General features: G+C 48.1%; 2 protein-coding genes across 2 annotated transcripts in view; one reads left to right on the forward strand and one right to left on the reverse strand.

Moving 5' to 3' along the window:
* The window catches only part of GCHFR (GTP cyclohydrolase I feedback regulator), a 50,099-nt gene that overhangs the window by 3,889 nt on the left and 22,178 nt on the right, over positions 1-24,032 (reverse strand). Inside the window, exons 2-3 of the mRNA XM_079309400.1 lie at positions 1,692-1,744; positions 402-496 (exon numbers count right to left, since the gene is read on the reverse strand). Coding sequence (XP_079165526.1) covers positions 402-496; positions 1,692-1,727 — 131 coding nt within the window. The 5' untranslated portion in view covers positions 1,728-1,744. The remainder of the gene's footprint in view (positions 1-401; positions 497-1,691; positions 1,745-24,032) is intronic.
* On the forward strand, positions 4,049-23,226 carry RMDN3 (regulator of microtubule dynamics 3). The gene is made up of 12 exons (XM_079309392.1): positions 4,049-4,239; positions 5,205-5,406; positions 5,904-6,050; positions 9,334-9,592; positions 10,250-10,352; positions 11,813-11,873; positions 18,980-19,055; positions 19,842-19,919; positions 21,076-21,174; positions 21,683-21,736; positions 22,380-22,460; positions 23,009-23,226. Exons 1-12 carry the CDS (start codon positions 4,095-4,097, stop codon positions 23,060-23,062), a joined length of 1,359 nt encoding a protein of 452 aa, XP_079165518.1. The 5' UTR covers positions 4,049-4,094; the 3' UTR covers positions 23,063-23,226.

A 24,032-nucleotide genomic window follows, 5' to 3' on the forward strand; every position in this document is an offset into this window, starting at 1 on the left:
TGGGATGGGATGGGATGGGATGGGATGGGATGGGATGGGATGGGATGGGATGGGATGGGATGGGATGGGATGGGATGGGATGGGATGGGATGGGATGGACAGACAGACTGCAGCTGGGAGGGACAGGATGGACAGAACTGGGTGAACATTCCAGGTGTCTCAACACCAAGAACAGGCAGAGCAAGGCAGGGATGGCATTGAGAGGGAAAGGGGAGTCAGGTGCTAAAACACGGTCAGAGCAAGGGAAAATAAAGAACCAAGTGAAATATCAAGCAGCATTTCCTCATTAACAGGACGCATGCAAGTCCTGGGATTAACTGCAAAGCTGGAAGGTGCTGTGGGGAATTCCAGGAGTGAAAATGTTCTGTGTTTCTTGGGAAAATAAGGGGAGGAGGACTTACAAGTTGTTCCCCAGCGTGCTCCTCTTTGTGGCCCCCAGGATACTCATCAGGTGTGGGTCCGAGTGCTCGTCGCCCACCATGGTGGGCCCAGTCTCCTGTGGGACAGGCACAGAGTGGTGAGGGACACGTGGTGACAAGGCCACCCCCTGCTCCCAGCCCAGCTCCAGGGAGAGCCCTGAAGGAAGGGAATTGCCATCAGCCCATCCTGGGAGGGCCCTCAATCCCAGCCACTGCCAGGAAGGTGCAGTTGCTCACCCACGCAAGGCCAGGACAGGAAGTTTCCAGACTCAGCTCGATGCCAAGGTTCACGCTGGAAATGTTTGCTTTGCCCCTTTACCAAAGAGCAGAGTTTCCAAAGTCTCTGCAGGGCAGACTGAGCCCTGCTGCTCCAGGCTGTTCCCTCCAGTGCCATAATCCATGTGTCCCTCCCTGTGCCCTATCCATAGTCACTCAGTCAATTTGTGCAATCCCAAATGCCACTGCCAGCAGATATCTTGGTGCTGCAGCATCCCCACACATCCCCATTCCCAATCCACCGCTGCTTCCTTTGGGACATCTCCAGTGGCAGCAGTAGCAGTGTCCATCACAACTCCCTCCCTTTGCTCCTGTGTTGTTTTCACTGTCCCTGCTTCCTACCCCAAACCAGACCGGCAGATCCAGGCTTTGGGAGGGATGATTGTCGGGAAAAGGGAAACCCCAGATAAACACCCAGCTGAGGGTTCCTACAGAGAGTCCTGCAGGATGTGTGTGCTGCCAGCGCCGGGGAGCACCGTTTGCTTTGAGGCTTTATCTGATAGGGGCAGACACCAATCCCCCCAGCGCTCCCGGATGGCGATCCCAGCCAGAGATCCCAGCCACTGCCCGGCTCCTGCCAGCCCCAGCCCTGCCCACTCCCCGGGCCGCGTTCAGCCCTGGAATGGCTGTTTGGGGACGAGGAAAAGCCAACTGCGAGGACAAGTGGAGCCGTCCCTTTGGCGTTCGTGGGATCCCGCCGCAAGTTTCCCAAGTGAGCCGCCGTTTGGGACAGGAGGGTTTGGGGACAGCAGAGCCGGGTGGGGGCACCGGGGGCTCTCACGGAGTTGTGCCGGACACCCACACCAGCCGCTGGGGCACAGCTCGGCCGTGCTGGGGGTCCCCAAAACCCGCAGCAGCAGTGCCAGCCCATCCCGGGATCGCAGCGGGGCACGGGGGACGGTCGCACCGCGGGCTGAGCGGGTCCCACCGCTCGCCACGGTCGGTCCCTGCCCTTCCCCCGGTATTCCCCACCCCGGGGTTCCCGCCGGCACTCACCAGGCGGATTTGGGTGCTAATGAGCAGGTACGGCATCTCCGCTCCGCCGCTCCCGTCGCCGCTCCGGGGGGACCGTGCCCGGGGCCGCCCCCGGTCCCGCCCCGCCACCACCGCCCGGCAGCGCGGGGAAAAGGCTCCCAAAAATGGGATCGAGGGGCCCGCCGGGGCTGGGGAGCGGGAGGCACCCGGGGGGCTCCGACGGATCCCTCGGGATGTTGGTGCTGCCCTCCCAACAAGGGATGGGCAGGAGGGGACGGGACAGGAGAGGATGGACTGGGAGAAAAAGGACAGGAGATGATGAGCAGGGAAAGGATGGAGCAGGAGATGAGATGCAGGGACGTGGAGCACAGGGAGATGTAGGACAGGAGATGATGAGCAGGGAGGCAATGAACAGGGAGATGATGGATAAGGAGATGAAGAAAACGGAAATTAATAGCAGGGAGATAAAGGACCAGGAAATAACAGCAGGGAGATGAGCACTGGGAGATGATGGAGCAGAGCCAGGCACATGGGGAGCTGTGGGCCCTGCAGAGTGTTCCCACTCCCACCCCACAGTCTGACCAAACATTCCCCTGAAGCAGAATGTTCAGCATTACCAACATTTTTGGGGGAAAATCTGTTTTTCTACTGGCTTTTGAGTTATTATCTGGAAACACGGGGGGCTTAAATCCCTTCAAAATTTGAGAAGCCCCATTTTAAGGGACTGGGACAGGCAGAGGTGCTGTATGTATCTGTTATTATTAATGTGTTATTAATTGTTATGAATTCTTTCTATATTTGTAATTATTATTGTTGTTAATTGTTGTCATTGACATTGTCAAGGACCTCTTGGTTGGGTTTGGTGAGGTACATGAAACCCCAGAGGCTGATGGTCTCCTCTTCCTAAAGCATGTCCCACAAATCCCAGTATGTGCATTTGGAGTTCTCTGTGGGATACCTCCCCCCACGGGTTAAACATCAGCTTGTTTTGATTATTCCCATCCTCAGCAGAGCCTCTTCCCAGGTCCTGGAACAGCTGGAATGTTTGCTCATTGCTCTCCTGTCCCAGTGCAAAGCTGTTGCCCAATGAACCAAGGGCACATTTCACCCAGCTGGGTTGGATTTCGACAGAATTCCCATAATCCATGACCCCTCTGGACCTCTGCTGGGCAAATGTGGTCTGTGGTTGCACAGGGAATACTATGGATATGAAACTCAGACCTTTCTAGAAATTAAAGGAAAACTAGCCAGGGTTTTGGCAGCCTCCCAGCTCTGGGTCTGACTCTTAGGTGGCTCTTTCCTGGGAAAAAAAGATAGGGAAAAGGAGGGAAATGAGAGCAGAGCTATACATAACATTTTAATATTGAATTTCTTGAGGAGATACCGAAATCTGGGAGGCAGCCGGAGCGCTGATGGATCTCATCCATCATCCCAAAGCAGCTTATCACCCTCTGGCTCTGAGCTGGCTGTTCCCAGCTCTCCTTGGGCTGGGCTGGCTCGGAATTGCTCCCAATAATTCAGATAAAGGGAAGCAGAAGGTTCTGCTTGGGTTCAGCTCTGCCCAAATCCTGCTCTCCCCCAGGAGCGGGGAGCGTACAAAGGGCTCGATGTTCCCTCTCCTGACTGTCACCTTTCCTAAGGGATCCTTTGGCTCTTCCAGAAAAAGGATTCTGGAATAAAGAATATCTTTCTGGGGAAGAATGTAACAACCCACCACATTTCCTGTAGAAGGGAGAATTCCAGCCGCAAATGCTTGGGATGATTGTTTGGCCATTCCTGTCTCCTTTGCTTATTCCACCTGAAATCCATTACCTCACCCCAAAACCCAGCAGCTCTGTGCCCACAACCCCACAAACCCCATGCCCAGCTGCCTTGGGCATCCCTAATTCCCGTTTTTTTTGGGATGCACGACGCAGAGCGCCGGGCTGTGCAGGGACACAGAATCAGATTTCCTGCCTTTGTGTGATCAATCACAAACTGTCTACTAACGATCAGGCTTCCCACTTCTTCTGTTTTTTATCTACCAAGACCAGATGGTTACATGACCAATTGTCCCAAGAGCTGTCTGCTTTCAGACTGTGGAAAACCCTTTAGTTTTTCTTTTATGAACTGGCATACACAGTATTCATAACAGGGGGATTTAAACAGAGTGGGCTTAATCACGTATTTCCCTTTATCTAGGCCCATGTTCTTTTCTTATTTTAAGCATTCTGGTTTATACAAGCTCCAAACCTTGTACGATTAGCGCGAATCATTTATTAATTATCGCACCGTCCCTGTCCGGCTCCGGGCGCCGCCACACGCTGTGGGCGTGGCCTCGCCGCCCCGCGCGCCCATGATGTCACACGCACAGAGCCCACCCCCGCTCCCCCATTGTCGCTTCTTGGTGACGTCATCGCGCCGCGCCGCGGGCCCGCAGCGGCCATGGCTCTGCCGGTGGCGGAGCCGGCCCGGGCCGCGCCCCGGCTGGGAGTGGCGCTGGGGCTGGCGGCGGGCGCCGGCCTCTGCTTCGGGGTGCTCTGGGCCATCCGCCGCCGCTGCCCGGGGCCGGCGGGGCCGCCGCGCCGCGGTACGAGCGGGGTCGGGCGGCGGGGAGGCCGGGTCGGGATGAGAGGGATGAGGTTGGAATATGTGCGGTGGGGCTGGAATGGAGCGGAATGTGGCTGGAGGTGGCGTTGGAACTGGGGCTGGAATAGAGGGAGCGGGGCTGGAATGTGGGGAAATGGGATAGGGAGGCATGGAGCTGGAATGGGGTTGGAATAGAGACGAATGGGGTTGGAGTAGGAAGAGTAGGAGAAAACGTGATTAGAGTGGGAAGAATAGGGTTGAAACGGGGGTCGTAATGCGGGAAATGGGGAAGAGGAAGAACGGGGGAAATGGAGCTGGAGTAGGGATTGAGTATGGAATGTGGGAGTGGGGCTGGGATAGGGGGAATGGGGCCGGGTTAGGGGGAGGTGAGGTTGGAATGTTGGGCTTTAGGAAATGCTGATTCAGAACGCTGAGCTTGCCGGGTTTCATCCACGTCTGTGCAAAAAACTGGGAACAGAAAGTGAAACTGTGTTTTTCACAGTGATGATAGAATAATGGAATCCTGGAATGGTTTGGGTGGGAAGGGATCCTAAAGCTCATCCAGTCCTACCCCCTGCCTTGGACAAGACACCTTCCACTATCCCGAGTTGCTCCAAGCCCCATCCAGGGGGCCTTGGACACTTCAAGGGATAGAGTAGCCACAGCTGCTCTGGGCAACCCTACCCTGACAGGGAAAGATTCCTTCCCAATATCCCATCTAAATCCCCCCTTTTCCAGTTTGGAGTTATTCCCCTGGCCCTTATAAAGAGTCTCTTGCCATTTTTCCCTCGGGCTCCTTCAGCACTGGAAGGAGCAGCTGGGTCACCCCAGAGCCTTCACACAGTTCTCCCAACCTTTCCCTGCAGCAGGGCTGCCCCATCCCTGTGATCACCTGGGTGTCCCTATAGATGTATCCCCGTGGGCAGAGTGCCCTCCCTCTGGAATCTTTCCCTTTGGATCTGGCAGCCCAGGCCGTGCCCGGAGCGCTGCTCCCGGTGGCTGCCGGCGATGGAGCCGTGCCCAGCCCCCAGCTGAGGCAGGACCAACACCTGGAGCTGCTGGAGCGCCTGGACTTCGTGCTGAGGAACGTGGTGGAGCTGAGGAAAGAGGTGGAGGAGCTGAGGAACAGCCTGCAGCACCTGGCAGTGGAGATTGTGGGGGAAGTCAGGTACTGCTCCTCTCTCCTGGCACTGGGGCATGGGATTCCCAGCATCTGGGAATGCCTGGGCTGGGAGGGCCCCGTGGGCAGGGACACCTTCCCCTATCCCAGTGTCCTGGAACACTTCCAAGGGAAGGGGCAGCCACAGCTTCTCTAGGAAATCCATCCCAGTGCTGCACCAGCCTCACAGGGAAAGATTCATTCCCTATATCCAACCTAAATTTCCCCTCTTCCAGTCTGAAGCTGTTCTGTCACTCCAGTTCCTGATGCAGGGGTTGGATGAGCATCACACCTGTGGATTCTGTATGGAGTGTCCATGGAGGAGGATTTACTTCACCTGTAGAATACAACACTTGCTCCATTTGAGTTTGCATAAACAGGATAATTCACCTTGTGAATTCTTTGGATACAAAGGCAGTTGGATGGAGTCTGCTGGAGAGGTGAAGTGGAGGAGCAGATATTCCACTACCAAATACTTATTTCTCTTCCTTTTTCTTTCCCTCCAGGAGCCATCTGGAAGAAACCCAGCGTGTGGCTCGCCGGAGGAAGCTCCCCTTCTTCAGGGAGAGAAGTGACTCCACAGGCTCCAGCTCCATTTATTTCACAGCCAGCTCAGGGAACATCCACACAGATGATGGAGAGAGTGAAGGGGGGTAAGCAGAGCGCTGGGACAGGTGTTTTAGGGGATTTGGTACTACATTTGGGCAGTTTAGAACCTAAAGAAGGGAATTTTCTTCCCTCTACAGCTTGTTCTAATTTGCTTTTATTACAGTAAGTGTGTCACTGCCAGGGCCAGACTGGGGGATCTGAAATGATCCTGACTTTTCCAGAAAGGAAAAAAAAAAAAGAGGGGTTTTAAAGAAATAATTTGATTAAGGAGCCTTGCAGAAGGAAGGAAAGTATTAGTCCATCTTGGCAATTGAGTGAGAGAGTTTGGAAATCAAATTTCCAGGCAATATATATTATATTAAAATGATGGAATCAGTGAATATCCTGAGGTGGAAGGGACTCAGGAGGATCATCTAAGTCCACCTCCTGCTCCTGCACATGACAGAAAAGTTCTGTGTGGTGTAAGAACATCATTAAAAATGCCAGCATAGCTTTAGGTTTATTCTTATTAGACAGGTAGCAAGTTCTCCTGCACCTGTGATCGCTGATTTTCTGAGGAAATGCTGCTCTTTCGTGCCTGAATCTGACCACTTTTGTACCTTTTGGGGTATGCAAATGTGTCCCAAAACAGGTGGTGCTGCTGTATGCATTTTCCCAGAGCAGTTGGGATGAAATGTCATTTAAAGAGTGATTTTAGAGCAGTGGGAGCATTTCAGGGGGGGTTTGGGCAGCCATATGACCTGGGGGCTGGTGCCAGCTGGCATTTCAGCAGGGATTTGTCCTCCCAGGACAAAGGACAGGGATCTGTGACTGCCCTAAACTCATGTTTATCCCTAATAACTGGAGCTGGGGAGGCAGCAGGGAGCTGCTGTGATCTCAGTGGGGTTGTAGAGCTTCATTCAGCTCAAGTGGGTGTTGGAATGAGAGGGAAATTAAGGAGGGAGTGATTCCCTGTGGTGTAATAGGTAACGAGGCTGCAGGACAGATTTTAGAGCTATGGGGTTGGTTCTGAAGGCAGAACTTGGGTATTTGGGGAGCAGCAGATGCACTGAGTCACCAGGGGGACAATGGTTTGTGTAAAACTGCTGGAAAAGGGAGTTTTGTCCACACATCCCAGCCCTGGCTGTCCTCAGATCACAGAAAATTGTGAGTTGTGACAGAGACCAAGAATTCAGAGTTACAGAAAAGGCACCTGCTGAAGGGACAGGGGTGTATTTTACTGCAAACCTGATTAATTTATTGGGAATCCAGTGGTGGTTGGTGGAGTCCTTACATCTTAATTAACATCTGTAATTAGCTGTAATGACCATAATGTGGGGATTGGTGGATTAGCAGCTCTCACCTGATTTAAAACTGGAATCTCAGGTAATGCCTCACTCTGGTCCTGCACAGAGGGGTATAAAATTATCAGTCAGGTCAGGACCAGCTGCCTCTAGTGTGCAGTGTTGTCTGCTAGGGATGTAAATGTGCTTGAAAAGTAACATTTTTGGAGTAGGAAGTGTAAATTTTGGAGAAAAACATTGAAGCTTTGGAGTAGGCACTGGGAGGAAGAAAGAGCCTGTTGCCAACAGATGGATTCCTTGCTGACTGCTGAATTCTTCCAGTGAAATTCAGAACAAAGAACCTCCATTTCAGCTTTATTTTGTAAACCACGTGGGCATGAGCAGCTTTTCCAATTTGAGACACAATTCCCAAAAATCTCCCAAGAGTTTTCAGGAGGGTTGTGCTGTTTATTTCGCCTGTATGGCTTTGAGTTTTGGGCTTCACCTCCTCTTTCCATGGGCTCTGTTTTCCTTCAGGATCACCATGTTAAAAGCATTGCAGAGCTTTCCATCACTGTAAACTCAGGAAAACAGGCTGATGACACCTAAATCCCTTAATCTCCCTGAAAACTTTGAGTTACCTTGTCTTTTTGAACTGGCAGAGTCTCATAGGGACTATCTGACAGAGAGCTTGGTTGTTTTTTGAGCTGAAGACTGAAATCTTGGCAGCTGCCAGCAAAATGTTGGGGCTTAGGATGGGGAAATCAGGGAATTCGAGGAGTTTGTGTTTAATTACTGGAAATGAGGTGATAATGTCATTAAGAAATGTAAATGAATGAGGGTTTTTAATGTGAGACAGAGCTGTGCCAATGTCACCTACCCTTGTGTTGGTGCATTGGCTCAGTATCATCTCCAGCACGGCATCCTCGCTTTCCTGCCTTGGCAAGGTGAGGATGATACTTTATTTCTTGCCTTAAAATGTTTCAGGGCATCCTGGTGGGGTTTTGAATGGTGAGAGCTGGAGGCTGTGGTGAGAGAGCAGAGAGGGGAGTTCTTGAGAATTAGGGATGGTTCTCAGGAAGCTTTGATAGCCAAATGTGTCTTGTTATCTGTGTGTGGGCAAAGCCCTGCCACTGCCTCCTTCAGATAAGGGCTGTGGTCACATATCTGTGTCCCCAGATAAAGGCAGGGCCACAGGGCTGTCCCTGGGAGGGGCAATCAGACCAGGACAGAGGGAAGCACAGCTGGAAGTACCCAGTGCCCCAGAGTGCAGGGAACTCAGCTCCAGCAGAACTGCTGAAGTTCTCTTGGGCAGTTACTGACTCCAGTCAACAAAATCCACACATTCAAGTGCCCATTTTGAAATGGCTGGCTGCTGTGTGCCTGTTCTGAATTTAAGAGCTCATGTCCTGGTTTGGTTGACTACTTCAGCTGCTGATCGTTCCCTGGATTTTTGCCCGTGTGATGAATCCTTGCTGGATTCCTTGCTCATGGGACATAGTCCTGGTGATTTTCCTGCTGTTCTGCAGCTTTCCAGGTGGCAGTGGGAGCAGGCTGTGAATTTAATGTTCAGGGTGATGGAGGTGAGAGGGGTTTCCAGGACAGCTGTTGTGCCTGAAATTCCCTGGAACAGGCTAAAACCCTCAGGTTATATTCTGCGCAGGGATTATTCTTTTTTATCACCTGTACGTTTAACTGCATTGTCTTGGCTCTGGTTTTAGCTGTTTACTTCTCTTATCCTGAAGTTAGAATGGCTGAGAGGGAGGAGCTGACAGGGTGTGCAAGGGAGGTGGGGACAGTTAGAATCCTGGAATGGTTTGGGTGGGAAGGGACCTTAAAGCTCATCCAGTGGCACGCCCTGCCCTGGGCAGGGACACCTTCCAGATTGCTCAAAACTGACTTGGGACTTAACTTTCTTGTCACCTTCATCCTTCACCTTTCTGAGAAGAAACGAGGTTGTGTGAGACACTTGGGTTGTGCAGTTTTCTCTGGGATAAGCTCAGATGGTCTTCCTCTCCTGAGGAACAGCTCCTCAAACTGCTTTGGTGCTGTTTTCCCCCCAAAGTTACACCACGGCCAACGCCGAGTCCGATTACGACCGGGAGTCGGAGCGGGAGAGCGAGGACGAAGTGAGCTGTGACACCGTGAGGACAGTGCGCAGGGATTCCCTGGATCTGGCCCCCGAGGATGAAACCCCTCTGGTCATGGATTCCCTGCTGGAGGAGGGGCTGGGGCAGCTCCTGGAGCAGGCTGACCGCCTGCACAGTGGGGACGAGCAGGACAGGAGAGAAGGCTTCCAGCTACTCCTCAACAACAAGCTGGTGGTATAGGTGCCTTGTTGTATTTTCCAGCACCAGGGAGGGGCTGCTTGGATGTCAGGAGGGATTTATTCACTCAAAGTCCAACCTGGAGCTGATCCCCCACCTTGTGACCCAGCCCAGGGCACTGAGTGCCTTGTCCAGTCATTCCTTGGACACCTCCAGAGATGTCCAAGGAGATGGGGACTCCACCCCTTCCATTGCCTGGCCACCCTTTCCAGGAAAAAATTCCTCCTGGTGTCCAGCCTGATCCTGCCCTGGCACAACTTGAGGCCATTTCCTCTTGTCCTATCCCTTACTGCCTGGGAGCAAAGCCCGATTCCCCCTGGCTGGGAATTGTAGAGAGGGGAAAAGGTGCCTCCTGAGCCTCCTTTTGTCCCTCTGGCTCCATTCCCTTCCCTGGTCATGCTCCAGCCCCTCTCTCACTGCCTTTCCTGACTCGAGGTGCCCCTGCAGTTCCCAGCACCGGGCACAATCCCTGCCCTGCTCCCGTGGCCACACTGAGTTCTAAACTAGCCCGCTGTGATCCCGCTGTAGTTCCTGTGGAGCTGGGGCATTGCAAAGCTTAGACAAAGCCCTGTAGGAGTCCATCAGCGAGTGCCCTGCCCAGGCCTGCTGCTGCTGCTGCTGCTGTGTCTGAGCTGGTGTCTGTGTTGCCTGCAGTACGCGGGGCAGCGGGAGTTCCTGTGGCGCCTGGCGCGGGCGCACTGCGACATGTGGGAGCTGACGGAGGACGCGGACGAGAGGAGATCCTACGCCACGGGGGGTAAGGGCTCCCTGCTGGCCACAGCAGGGCTGCCACTCCCTCCCCTCTTAGTTTGCAGCTTCATTTCTCCTCCTTGGTCACAGTCGGGAGTGAAAGCACGACAGACAGAGTTTGGTGTTCAGACTTGCTGTTTTGTTCTTATCTGTAATACAGGTTAATTCTTGTCTACAGCACTTCTAGCTAACAAGCTGAAAGTGAAAAAATGGAGCAGTATCTCACTCATTACAAGGTCTTTGAAGGTCTAATTGTCCACTTAAAAACTAACAGCTAAATTGTTTTTCCTTTTGACTCAACGGCCAAACTCCCATGACATGCAGTGCAGCATTTTCTATCTAATTAAAAAATGCTACCCATACCCAAGAGGAAAACCAAGAAGGAAGGAAAACCAACGCCCCAAAACCTCCATTGTGTCCCATACCTATTACTGTGTTCTAAAACCCCAAATTCCAACCCTTCACCCTGTGGTATTGCACACTTCTATTCAAAATACACACCAGTAACTCCAAATCCATCCCTTAAATTTGGGAGCCTCCAAGGCCTCAGGTCAGAAGCAGTGCTCGTTTGGGGGTCATTGTCTGACAGCACAGATAGTTCAGAACTCCCAGGCTTCAGGGGTTCCAACACTCCACCTGCCAGCAGGGCCATGGATTTATTGGCTTTCCCTAGAATCTGGTTTTTAGGGGAGTGGGAAGCAGCACTCGAAATAAATTTTTTGTGTTTAAAAATTGAGCTTTCTGAAAGAATCTAAATAGACTGAGACCTGCTTAGAGCTGGGAAAGTTGTTTCTCAAACATGTCATTCATTTCTCTGTAATACTAAAATAAAATAAATATAAAATAAATATGAAATAAACAAGATTTGGCTGCTGCACACTGGATTTTCTTTGTTGTTGTCATGTGCAGATATAAAAACAATACCTATTTTAAAATTTGCTTAAGGGATTCACTTTAATTTCCCTCATTCTTCTTTAGCACCTCAAAGATATTTGCAAGGTTTTAGGTGGGTCAGAATAGAACAAAAATCATGTTTAGTACAGTTAAGATGAGCAACAAAAGATACTAATCTAAATAATTTCTGTCTTGGTTATTATGCATTAAATAGAGTTAATATTGTAGCTAATATAATTACTCTTTATAATATGTAACACAATATATTAATATAATTAATAACATAATATATATAATTATATATAATTACTCCACTGGGAATCAGTGGAGCCATTTAAACATGGAATTCTAAGTTTCATATTGTCCTTTTAGCCATCAATAGGTGCTTAGTTTTCAGCTCTTTGAACCTGCCAGAGAATAAAATTATGTATAGGATGTTTTCAAGCCAAATGCATAATCACATTAACAAATATATGACTTTTATGCCTTTCTCTTACTCTGACAGCCTCAGAGAAAGAAATTGGGAGAGAAGGCAACAGGATTTCTTACCTCTGACTATTTTTTATGTTCCAGGGAAGGAAGAGCTGGAACTTGCCTTGCAGAAATGGGATCAGAGTGCTGAGTGCCACCAGTGGTAAGTGACTCTTTACTTCTTGCTTTTAAGAAGTGGACCTGGAGGTTTTTGTGAGCTGAGGCTGTGGTTAAAAAAATAGTAAATACAAACCCCCCACAGACTTATTTGCTGTTATTTGCACTGGTGATGTTTTTCCATAAAAATACATTTTTAACAGCTTTGTTTACTTGGTGTGAGGAATAACTTGACAGGCAATAGGTTTGGTTGTGATGGTAGGAATAAATTTGGAGTATTTCACAATCAATTTAATTCTGAATTTCTCTGATGAGTTCTGGAGGAAAAACTCCCAAGTAGAGCTGCTTTTGAGGCAAGAGGGGATGTGTTTGCCTCCATCAGCCAAGGCTGGGCGTGTGCTTGGTGCTGTGCCAAATTCCCTATTTTCCACTCAGCTCTGGAGGAAGGAGATCCATCACTCTGACCAGACAGGCTTTTAGAGTCTCCTGGCTGTGTTTTCTTGCACTGCTGGCTCTGCTCTCACCACCCTGCAAGGCCCTTGGCTTGGAAATGAAGGGACACAGCAGCATGTGGCCCTCTTTTATTTAAACAAAGATATTTTATGTATTTGTTCCATGCTAAAAGAAGAGATGATCTGCAGTTCAGCCAACCAGCATTTCTGCTCAGGGTTTCAGGAGTGGGGCAGGAAAGGGGAAAGGACCTTGCTCCCTTCAGCAGCCAGGCTGTTCTTCCAGCTCATGTGTGGAGTTTTAAAATGTCCTTTATAAAAATTACTCCAAAAGAGAGTTTGTGGAGTGGCACAGATATTTGTGGAGATAAGGGAATGTGCTTCTCTGTTAACTGTGGTGAATTCATCTGTGAATGGTGTTTGTCAGCAATTGCTCTGAAGGACTGACAACACTTAGAATAAAAGGGAATTTTTTTCCTCTTTAATGAAAATTATTGGGAAAAGAGGTTACTGAGTTTATCAAAGAAGATCTGTGCTCTTGCAATGAGTAAATTTGCTTGAAGGATTGTTTTGAGCTGAATAAATGCCTTTATCATCTTAAACTGTATTTCATCTGTTGGTGATGAGTTACTGCTCCCAGTTAAAGCTTTGATAGAAAGGGGGAATTTGTGAGCAGGAAAATCTCCAGCAGATCATGGTGCTGGGCTCTGTCTGCTGGCTTAACATCTTTGAATGAATGGGGTTTAGTTGCCAGGGTGAACCTTAAAATTTCTATTTTGCAAAGCCAGGTTCTGCTCCAGTGTCCAAATATTGACAGTTTTGCCTTAGAATTCTAAGTTTGGGACAATTCTGAGTTTTGGCCCCTCAGACCCCTTTCCCAAACAGGAATAAGGCTCCTTCCTGCACAGCTACATCTTGCTTCCAATTCTCCAGGGCAGCTGGAGAGAGGAAACAGAAGAGCAGCATGTGGGAGGCGTGGGATTTCTTGGGAATGAATATGTAACTCCCTTTATCAGCTCACAAATTACTATTTTCCACCATGAATAGAACAGGAAATTATTCCCTTCCCAGCTCTGAAGTGGTCACAAGCTGGCTTAATTGCAGTCTTTCTTTATGCTAATTGAATTTACCCCCAGGAAAAAAAGGCAGCAGAGGTTTTAAAGCTTTTTTGGGGTGAATTTGATGCCCCAGCTCTTGGGAGAAGTGATCAGAGAATGCTGTTGACATTTATTTAAATTTCAGTTTTATTCTGTCATATTTCTCTCTAGTGACTAATTCCCTTGCTGAAGACCCTAATCCTTTGTTATCTTCTGTCACAGGGGAATAATTTTTTATGTCTCACCACCCATGTTGTCTTTCCAATATTCTTCTCCCTCTTCCTTATAGTTTTTGAGACAAAAATGGAGGAATTCAGTGCAGGACAAGCTGTGGGAGTGGCATGGCTTTGTGCTGGTGTGGTGGTCCTTTGCATTCTTTCTTCTACACACAGCAGTCAACATCATCTTTTTCTTTCCCACTGCATCCAAAATGGCCACTTTAATAGAAATATTCCCAGTTATTTTGCTGCCTCTCCACCCAGGCTGTGTGAAGCCTGATGGTCCTTGCCTTTTTTTCTCTGTGTGCATCATTTCATTTTGATTTTCTGTTTTATCAATTGCCTCTGAAAAGTTTAAAGTGGATTCCTTCAGGTGAAATTGTGCTGGTTTTTGGTGCTTATTCATTGTCCTTTGTGCTCATTATTTCCTCCTGCTGCCCACATCATTCCCAGTGAGGAAGACAAGAGGTACTTTTCCTACAGTTACCATTGCAAGGAAAGCTTTCTCCCTCAGTGCCTCGTTGTTGTTCAGTCATTACTGACATTTTAAAAGAACAAAGGAAGAAAATAGTGGAGAAGGGAAGGATTTCTGCTGGGAATCAGTGCTGGCTGCAGCTCCTTTTGGGTTTGGATGGGTGGAAGGATTTGGCAGCAGGAGGAAAAGTGGTTTCTCAGGAGTGACAGGGAGAGCAGTAAGTGTGTGGGGCTGTGTCTGGCCTGGCTTTGGGATCTGCCCCAGCACAGAGAGGCTTTCATGGCTCTGCTGTGACAGTGGAGTGGGGACAAAGCTCTGCCTGTAGTCACTGCTGTTGGAAGGCAGCCAGTCCCAAGGGAGCCATCTCCAGGCAGGATGGAGCTGGAATTTGGTCAGGGCTACAGGGACAAGCCAGCCTTGTCCAGAGGGACTGATCTCTACCCCTGCTGCCCCTGGGAAATTCACTTGGGAAAAGTGGGAGTTGTGATAAATGGGTATTAAATGCACTTAGTGCCTTAAGAGTAATCTGTGTATGGGAAGTGAGGGATTTACAGGGAATGGTCTTGGAGCCTCTCTGCTCCTGACTTACAGTTACCTGGTTCTTACCTTGGATTTAGACACCAGAGTCATTCTCTGCTTTCTTGGTCAAAGATTCCTGAGCAGGTGGAATTTTTTGGGTCCATTTAAACTGATTTCAGCTCTTGAATAGGACAGAGCAAGTTCCTAAATCTGTCCTTGCTTTTAGGAGTGGAGGGATGGATGGGCATCAGGGATTGCACAGACCTTTCACAAAGGAATTGAGAAACAACTGTGGCCTTTCAGAATTCCCATCCCATTCCCTATGGATGTTTGCAGCACAACTGCAAGCACAGGCAGCAGCTTTAGGGATTAGGAGAGTGAATTTTGGATTTGCCTTGGCTTCCATTCTTCTTGCTAAAAGTAATACTGGAAGTGCAACCAGAGGGATTTCAGAGAAATCTGAGGATAATGGTGCAGTTGCTGTGTCAGGAGCTGTAGTTCCATTTGGACATTTTGCCCTGAAAATGAAGCACTGCCTGCTGAAAGCTGTCATTGTGGAAGGAATAATGAGCTCCAGCCCTCTTGGAGTTATCCTGTGTGTTATGGAGAAGTGGGATTGGGTTGGATGAGTCTCCAAAACGTGCCCTTTTTTCTGGAGAGTCTGACAGTTTGGTGGAACATCTTGATCACCAGCCCTTTTCAGTTCTGTGGGTACATCTGGCTGTCTGTGGGCAGATCCTGGATTTTTGAAAAGTCACAGCATTCCGGGTATGCCTGGAGATGACTTTAATTTAACACCTGGCAGTGCTTCAGGATTTAACTCTTGGTGAATCACTGCCCAGATCTGGCCAATTCTGGATTTATGAGCTGAGCATTTTCTGTTCTGCTGGCAGATTAAAGAGGGAATGTGCTGTCAGTGTGATATGGGGCAGGAGCAACTCCAGGGAATAGGTTCTAGGAGATAGTTCAGAATGTAGTGGAGGGAAAATAAATTGTAATTAGAGCTGTCTGAATGCATCCCCCTGTAAGGTGAATTCAGAAATGTGAACATCCAGGATATAGGAGCTGTCACATATGGATGTTTGTGGGCTGTAAGCAAGGGGGAATATCAGCCTTCCCAACTTTTTCTTTCCATCTTGTCTCCCCTTGGAAGAGCCAAAGTGGTTTTTTTTCCCAACCTCTTTAGGATCAGCTGGTCATTAGTTTCACCTTGAGTCACTGGGAATTCTGCTGTCTCTCCCAAAGTACTAATTCCCAAATCTTATTTTAATTTTTGGTTGTTACAGTCTAAATACCTGCCTGCTGATTTCAAGTGCAGGGACTCACACACATCTACCCAGTGCACAGGAAGGTAAAAAACTGGGAATGCTCATAAAATATTGGGAAAACTGTCTTTGAGGTGGTTGAAAGAGCTAAAAACTGTGTTTGGGCCAGCAGAGCACCCTGACTGTGGAGGTTCTGTATTCCATGGCAGAGTCCTGCTTCCAGGGAAGTCAGAGTGCAGAACCCAAAAAGTCCTTCACAGTCCTGAGCCTGGGGACTGAAGCTGGAAGATCAGGCTCTCTCAGCTGGGGCTTCCACAGAGTTTATTTTCTAACAAATGGGGGAAATCCTGAGCTGAGATTCCTGTGGGAAGTGGTCAGTAGCTTAGGAAAGCTCTGGATGGATCTGAGCAGTAATGCATAGGGCACCCACTGGTTACAGGGGATGAAAATCCCCATAATCATTGTTTTTAATCTTTCCTGGTCCTGCTGCTCAGCCCTCAGCATCTCCACAGTGCCTCTGGTGATGCTCATCCCACTGAATGAGCTGGAATAGATGAGCCCATCCTGCCAAGCTGAGCAAGCAGGGGGGAGAACAGCACAAAGCAGAGCCTAAAATCCCACAAGTGCAGAGTTGTGGGTGTGAAAATCCCCAACAGTCCAGTGGCCCTGAACCTGGGATCAGCAAAGCTGGCTTGGGAAGAATCATCTTTCCTGGGAATACAGTGAAAAAACAGATTAGGCATCTCTTCCCATATGTATTTTTTTGTTTATTTCATGGCAGCAAAATAGGACTGAAATGTAGTTTACTGCTGCTTTTATGGCTTTTTCATCAACATTTCACCAGGCTGTTTAAAAAACCCTGGAATTTTTATTTGATGGGAGACAACTGCATGATTTATTGTCTAGGAATATTTTATCTCATGATCTTAGAAAATAAGCTTTTTATTGGCTTGTATTTCTCAACCCCTGTCATGTTGTGGTTAAGGAAGTTTCATCCAGGCTGGTGTTTGTTGGGAAGCAAACTGGAGAAGATCCTAAAAACACTTACTCCATCATCTGCACACAACAGAATGGGACAGTGGAGCCCCAGCAGCTGGAAAAGATTTTTTTTTCCAGCTGGCAGGAAAAGATTTTTGTCCCATAACAAACTGATCTGCTAATCCTTGCCATTACCATGATATAAGAATTTTAGAGCTGATCTGGAACTTTTCCATAAGAAAGTTAACAAATTAAAGGAAGATATTTAAGGCAAAATGCTAAATTGTTCAGGAAACACAACTTTGTGCTGTAACTAACACCCTGGAAGTGGAGCAGTGAGGTGTCAGGGGATTTGTGGGATTTTGTGACTCTGAGGAAAGTGTAATTGGGGATTTAAAGGTCTCCTGACAGATTCAGCACATCTGCTGTGGTTAATCATCCCCAAGGATGCTTTGGGATATTGATGTCGGTATCTGTGACAGCATTGGGGTGTGGGTGTAGGAAAGGGGATTTTTATTTGCATCTTTCTGCTTTTCAACTTTATTTTTTGCGAGAATGAGTCTTGCTACTTATTTCTGTCTGTTCCCTCTGACATTTTTTGAGCCAGACTCAGAGATGGAAATGTCCTCCACTCCCAGAGCTCTTGCCTGAGCAGGATGGAGAGCCCAACTTCCACCTGCATGTTCTGTCCCACCTGAGAGCTCTCTGAGCTGTTGTTTCTTGGGAAGTGATGCAGGGAGGGAGGTTTTGAACCACTGTGATGCAGGGAGGTGAGATGGGAGAGGGCAAATCCACAGGGAATTAATTTTGAGTGTCACAGTTCATGCAATAATTGCTTTTGCTGGACTCACAGTCTCCTACTGGACAAAACTAAATGGCTTTGCCCTTTTAATACTGAACATATGTCATTCTGTTTCCCAGCTGCAGGATGTAGGTAGGTTTTCCAAGTGTTTCCCTGGAAGTAGAAGCCTGTGTGCTGTAGCTGGGCTGCTGTTAGGAGGTCACTGTGCCCTGTAGTTCCTTAGAGCTGCTCCTGGTCTGCTCTTGCTGCAGTAACTCTGCACTGCTCTGTGTCCTGGCACAGTTTTCCCTGCTCAGAGAACCAATTCCAGGTGTGGAAGTGCCCTGCTCCTGGTTTTCAGCCATCAGTGCAGTGAGTTTGTGTCACACCCAGCCCCTCCAGCTGCCCCATCCTTCCAGCCTGTTCCTTCCTGGGGGCTGCATTTTGCTGCCTGTGCCTCTTCCCTGTGAGGGATGTGCTGTACTCCTTGTTTTCCACACTAAATTAATGCACTTCACAGAATCCTGGGATGGTTTGTGTAAATACCTTGAAAAAACAATTTGGAAAACTTCTAAAAACTACAAATAAAAAATTTAAAAAAACCCTTGCAACTCTTCATGTAACTCCTCACATGTGACACCACTTGTAAATGTGGTATTTGTATTATTTCATTAGTGGCTTATTTTCATTTTATTTTGTCTTCACTTAGAATCAGTATTAAAAACACAAAGGAGATGAATTTTCTTGTGTTTGGGCTTGGTTATTTATTAAATCTTATCTAAAGTACAGATAATTCTGCAACACTTGTAGCTGCCAGCTAAATGGAGGTGAATCTAGCTAGTTACAAGGTCTTGTAAAGCTAAACAGCCCAATAGAGAATTAACTCCTATATAATTTATACTTTTCATCCAATAACTAAGCTCTTGTGACCCACAGTACAGCATTAACTATCCAGCCAGAAAGTACTACCTAAATATTAACAAAAAAAAAGACAAAAAGAAACAACACTGAAAATTCTTTGTCTTGTTCCATACCTTCTACTATATTCTAAAACTTTCCAATTTAAAACCTTTCACCATGTAAAATCACACAGTTCTATTTCCATTTTAACTACACACTCATAATAACACAAAAGTCAAAAACAGTACTCTCAGTGTCAAAAAACTCAAAAATTCCAGGTTTCTGAATTCCAACAGGTTTGGGTTGGAAGGAACCTTAAAGCTCATCCCATTCCACCCCTGCCATGGACAGGGACACTTTCCACTATCCCTGGCTTTGAGCACTTCCTTCTGCAGCCATGGACAGCAGGGAAATGTGGATTCAGTGTGGATTCAATCCCAGCTGGCTCATGCAGGTGTCTCCCTGTGCAGGTTTGCCATCCTTTGTGGGCAGGAGTCAGAAAAGGAGAGCATTCCCAAGCGCATCCAGGCTGGATATGTTTTCAAGGTGAGTGCCCAGGAGGTGCTGGGCTTTCTGTGAGTATCTAACAACACTCATTTCTGCAGCAGGAAGTTAGGAAAATTGCCTCCAGTTCTTCTTAGGGAAGCAGTAGATCTCAGAGATGCCACAAGTGGATGGTCTGGGGTGAGGAGACTGATTCCAGCTGTGCCTTTTGGGAGGGACTGGGCTGACTCTGCAGTTCTACACGCTGTAATTGCAGAAAAATAAAAGAAATCTTGCAAATTAATTTAGGTAAAGGATGAGACTCAGAGATGGGATTATTATGTGGTGACAAGATAGAGCACCAGCTTGTCTGCAATAAGAACCTGTGAACAACCCACACCCTCCCAGGAAGCAGCTACTGCTCAAAGAGAATCTCATTTGCCTCAGATTCCCTTTTTTAAAATTCCTGTTGTTATTACTATTGTTGTGATGCCTCGTGGATGTTCCAGGGGAAAAGGATGTACATGGAACAGGCCACAGGTAATTGTTTCCCCATCAGCCTTTGGCATGATCAGTGAGATTATGGCAAAGCTCTGGAGCAGGAATCTTTGTGCACAGCTTCTTTATGCATGTGTGTGCAGTAATTCCTGTCCCTGAGGCTGGAGAAATGCTGCTTTTCCTTGCTCCCTGAATCCACCCTAAGAAAATTCAGGATCTGTAGCTGTCATTTTACTGATTGTGACACTTAAATTGTGGATTCCTTCCTCTCCTCTTTCTCCACCTGCTCTCGTGGGTGTTTTGTTTGCTTCTGACAAAGATGTGACCCGTGCTGGTGATGCTTTCCCACAGGAGCACATTGATAAAGCCATTGCCCTGAAGCCACAGGACCCACAGCTCTACTATCTCCTGGGCAAGTGGTGCTACGAGGTAACAGGGTTTATTATCACCTCCTTCAGGCCTCTGAAGGGTTCAGAGCTCCATCCCTGGGTTCTCAGTCACTGCTGGTGGCATGGGAGGTGAAATGGGTTAGGAGAAGCCTGAGCTGCAAACTCCTTTCCTGTTCCCAGTGCTTTACTCGTTAAAAACAACATTCCTTCCATCCACTGGGCACACAGGGATGTGGCCAAGGCCATCTGAGGAAATTCTGCTCACAGTGCTGCTGTGTGATGTGGTGCATGTGTCCCTCTGCCCCTGCCACACACAGAATTGGTGGCACTGGAAGCATGTGCTTGCTGCTTCCTGATAGGGAAAAGCTTGGAGCCAGATACCATCAATCAGATTTAGAGCCTAAAAAAGGGAATAAAAGTCTGCAGTGGCTGTTGCTGTTCCATTTGTGCCATTGGAAAGCACTTTGTTGGGAATGGAGCCACGATGCAGGGATTGTAACTGGGATAATTGGCAGTGGGAATCACAGAGCAGCCCTGAGCTGAACTGATAGGAGCTGCTGGCTCTTTTCCTGTGTGGATAAAGAGCTTTCCTTCATGCTCAGCCTGGAGCTGCTGAAGCCATGGAATAAAATCATGGATGGAGAAGGATGGTAGAGCTTCATCTAGTCTGCATTGTTAGAGTTATACAGGATTAAACAAGGGTCAGAGGGAGATGGTGGAGTCCCCATCCCTGGAGGTGGCACTCAGTGCTCTGGGCTGGGTGACAAGGTGGGGATTGTCCCAGCTTGGCCTCCACGGGCTGGGAGGGTTCTTCCAGCCTAAATGATCCCATGATTATCTGGTGGGAAGGCTTCAGCCTGCCTCTCCCAAGGAATCTCAGGGTGGGAGGGAGCAGGTTCTGATGAAGAGTTTAGGCTGGGAGGAGGGAGGGCACAGGTGGTGTGGCTGCAGCATGGCAGGTGGGGATATGGGGCCATCCAAATGCAAGATCTATGGAGCTGCAAAAGCTGCATTGGATCAAGGGAAAGCAAATCAGGTTGAATTCTGTGGCCAAGCTTGGATACTCCACTGGAATATTCCAACAGTGCCGAGGGGTTTGGCTTCCTCCCGGGCGCAGGAGCAGCTCCCCGGGGCTGGGCAGGCCTGTTGCAGTGCTGGTGTGGCATGGAGGCCCAGGCTGCCCCTTTCTCCTGCAGGTTGCCCACCTGGGCTGGCTGGAGAAGAGGACAGTGTCAGCCCTGTTTGAGGAGCCCCCCACGGCCACGGTGCAGGACGCGCTCCAGAACTTCCTGCGGGTAGGAAATCTGGGAATCCCTTGGGAAAGGCATCACTGCCTGCACAGCTCACAGCGTGGCACTGCTGGGATCCCTCCTGCTGCTTCCCCATGGGAGCTGGGTGGAGGGAAAGCTGGTGAGAGGGAAAGCAGAGAGCGTCTGTTCCAGAATAGCCCTTCACAAGAATGGCATGTTGAAGATGTCAGAATTGCAGCCCAGAGGTTTGGGGGGTTTGATTTTCCTTCCTAAGGCTGCACAGTGATTCCTTCCTCAGTGCTGGGTACATCTGGGCTGTGCTTCCAGGCTCTGGGATCTGGCAGCTTCTCCCTCAAAATGTTTTACTTAAAGCCTGGCTGACTTTTCCATTTCAGACAACTGCTTGAAGGTTTCAGGGGCGTAGTGCTTTATGTATTTATTAGGATTCTCCTTCCTGCCCTTTATTTGTTTTCCTCTAAAAGCTGCAGTGAGCCTGATGTGATAATTGTGTCCTTGCATATCCTAATGTCTGCTCTTCTCTCTGTTCCTGTAGGTCGAGGAGCTGAGCCCAGGGTTCTCCAAAGCAGGAAGAGTTTACATTGCCAAGGTAACCACTCACTTCTTGTTTGTTCAGATGGTAACAAATACTTGTATTAAAAATCACCTTTGGCTATAAGGATAAAGTATTTCTCTTTTCCTGTCAATCAGAGGAGTCTTGAGCCCTCTTGCTGAGGGATTTTTAGCACCCACTTCCTTTTCCTGGGTGTATTTCATGGTCTCCAAATACTCCCAAGACTCTCTGGGCACCCAAAATCTTCCTGTTCCCAGCAGGATCACTGTGCCTCAGCTGCTGGTCTCATGGAGAATATTTCTATTTTGGGACCTGGAGGCTTTTTAACAGGCTGGGGAATGATGTGCTCCCAGGAGAGAGGTTTTGTGGAGAAAATGGTGTGAGGAAGAGGGGAAAGAGCAACTGTAAATCAAAGTGGAGCTTTGAAAAGGGTGAAAACCACAGAGACATCTTAAAATGTCCAAGCAAAACCCAATCTCCTTCCCCAAAAATGAAGGGGAGTCAAATATATTTAGTATTCCAAGGTCTGGTGGTGCTTCTGAGGCCGTGTAGCCGAGGGATACTGAGGTGCAGAGGGATTAAGAGGCAGAAACAGCTAATTTTAGCAGTTGCCCAGTTCCATTTTCTGGCTGTGTTCTCCCCATTTAACCCTTCTCCCATTGCCACTTTCCCTTCCCAGTGTTACAGGGACCTCGGGAACGTCTCAGCGGCCGTGCTGTGGATGGACCTCGCCTCGGAGCTGCCAGGGAACACCAAAGAGGTGACACAAAGGATTCTGCCCCACAGGCAGGACAGGGAGCAAATCCAGAGGAGGGACAAGTTGGAGGGATGGAGCACTAAGAGCACTGGGACTGTTCAGCCTGGAATTAAGAAGTTCATGGTTTCCTAATTGTGGCCTTCCAGTGACAGGAAAGATGGGGAGAGACAATTTACAAGGGTCTGGAATTACAGGAATAGGGGGAGTGGCTTCAAAATGAAAGAGATTATGCTTGGATCAGGTATTAGATGGTAATTCTTCCCTGGGAAGGTGCTGTGGCCCTGGCACAGGTTGCCCAGAGCAGCTGTGTCTGCCCCATCCCTGGAAGTGTCCAAGGCCAAGTTGGATGGGGCTTGGAGCAACCTGGGATAGTGACAGGTGTCCCTGCCCATGGACTGGATGGACTTCAGAGTCCTTTTCAACCCAAACCATTCTAGGACTCCACAATATGCATAAAAGCTGGTTTGAGGTTGGAGAAAAAGAAGGGAAATGCTGTTTTTAATTTGTTTTAATTGAGCTTACATTTTCCTATTTCCCTCTTGCATTTCCAGGATGCAGAAAGCGAGAAGGAGCTTCAGGAGATGCGCTCGCTCTGGGAGGACTAATTTTGGAAACACTCATTCCACTCCAGAGACAGTAAAATTCCAAATGGATTTCATGATCCTGACAATTCCAGGCACACTTCATGGACAAGCAACAAGAGCTTACAGGAAAACACCCAGCAGCACATCCAGGAAAACATCTTGGGATAAAATCGTGATTTATATTCCTTTGTGCAGCACTGCATGTGTTTGATTTTAGGATCCCTAAAAATGTTACATTCCTGAAAAATGGGGAGAATGTGGGGATTTATAGGTGGGGTTTGTGATATAAAAATATTTGTGGTTATATATATATGGCAGATATATGTGAGATATGTGGTATAAATATGTATTATATATTTTTATATATGTGTGTATAAATATATATATATTTGTTTATATATAATATATATATATGCACATATATATTTTGTATCACAAACTCTGCCTGGTGAGCTCCCAATTAGTTCCTTGAATGGGAAACTTGAGTCAAATTTTTTTCCAGTTTATTTGTACTCTCTTTTCTGTAGTAATTAATGGAATCAGTTATTACAACTGATAAATGCCTTTTGGGGAGGTCAGTTTCCAAGTGGGACCAAGGAACTTTTCTGCACAATCCAGACTGGATTTTAAGAGTCTCATTAGTCAAAGAAGTGAGGAATAGGATTTTAAACTTCAGGATTTTCTCCCAGTGATGTTTCTGTTTTCTCACACGAAGCTGAAAACTTCTGTCCCTGCAAACTGTGCTGCTGTGGTTTAGATGGAATTACTGAGTTTGAGAAGTAGTTCCTGATCAGAGAGCAGGTTCCAGGAGCAGGAATATCCTGTGGCAAAGATGATGTTTTGCTGTGACCAGATTAATTCTCTTTGAATTGATTATCTCCTGGACTAACAAGGCAAAGCCAAGGAGGGGAAGCTGCTGACTGACGTTCCTCTTGCAGCTCCTGGGGACCAAACAGGAACAGGGAATTGTGCTGGATGCTGACACAGATGG

This window comes from Erithacus rubecula, assembly GCF_903797595.1.
Source record: "Erithacus rubecula genome assembly, chromosome: 6".
Taxonomy (NCBI): Eukaryota; Metazoa; Chordata; class Aves; order Passeriformes; family Muscicapidae; genus Erithacus; species Erithacus rubecula.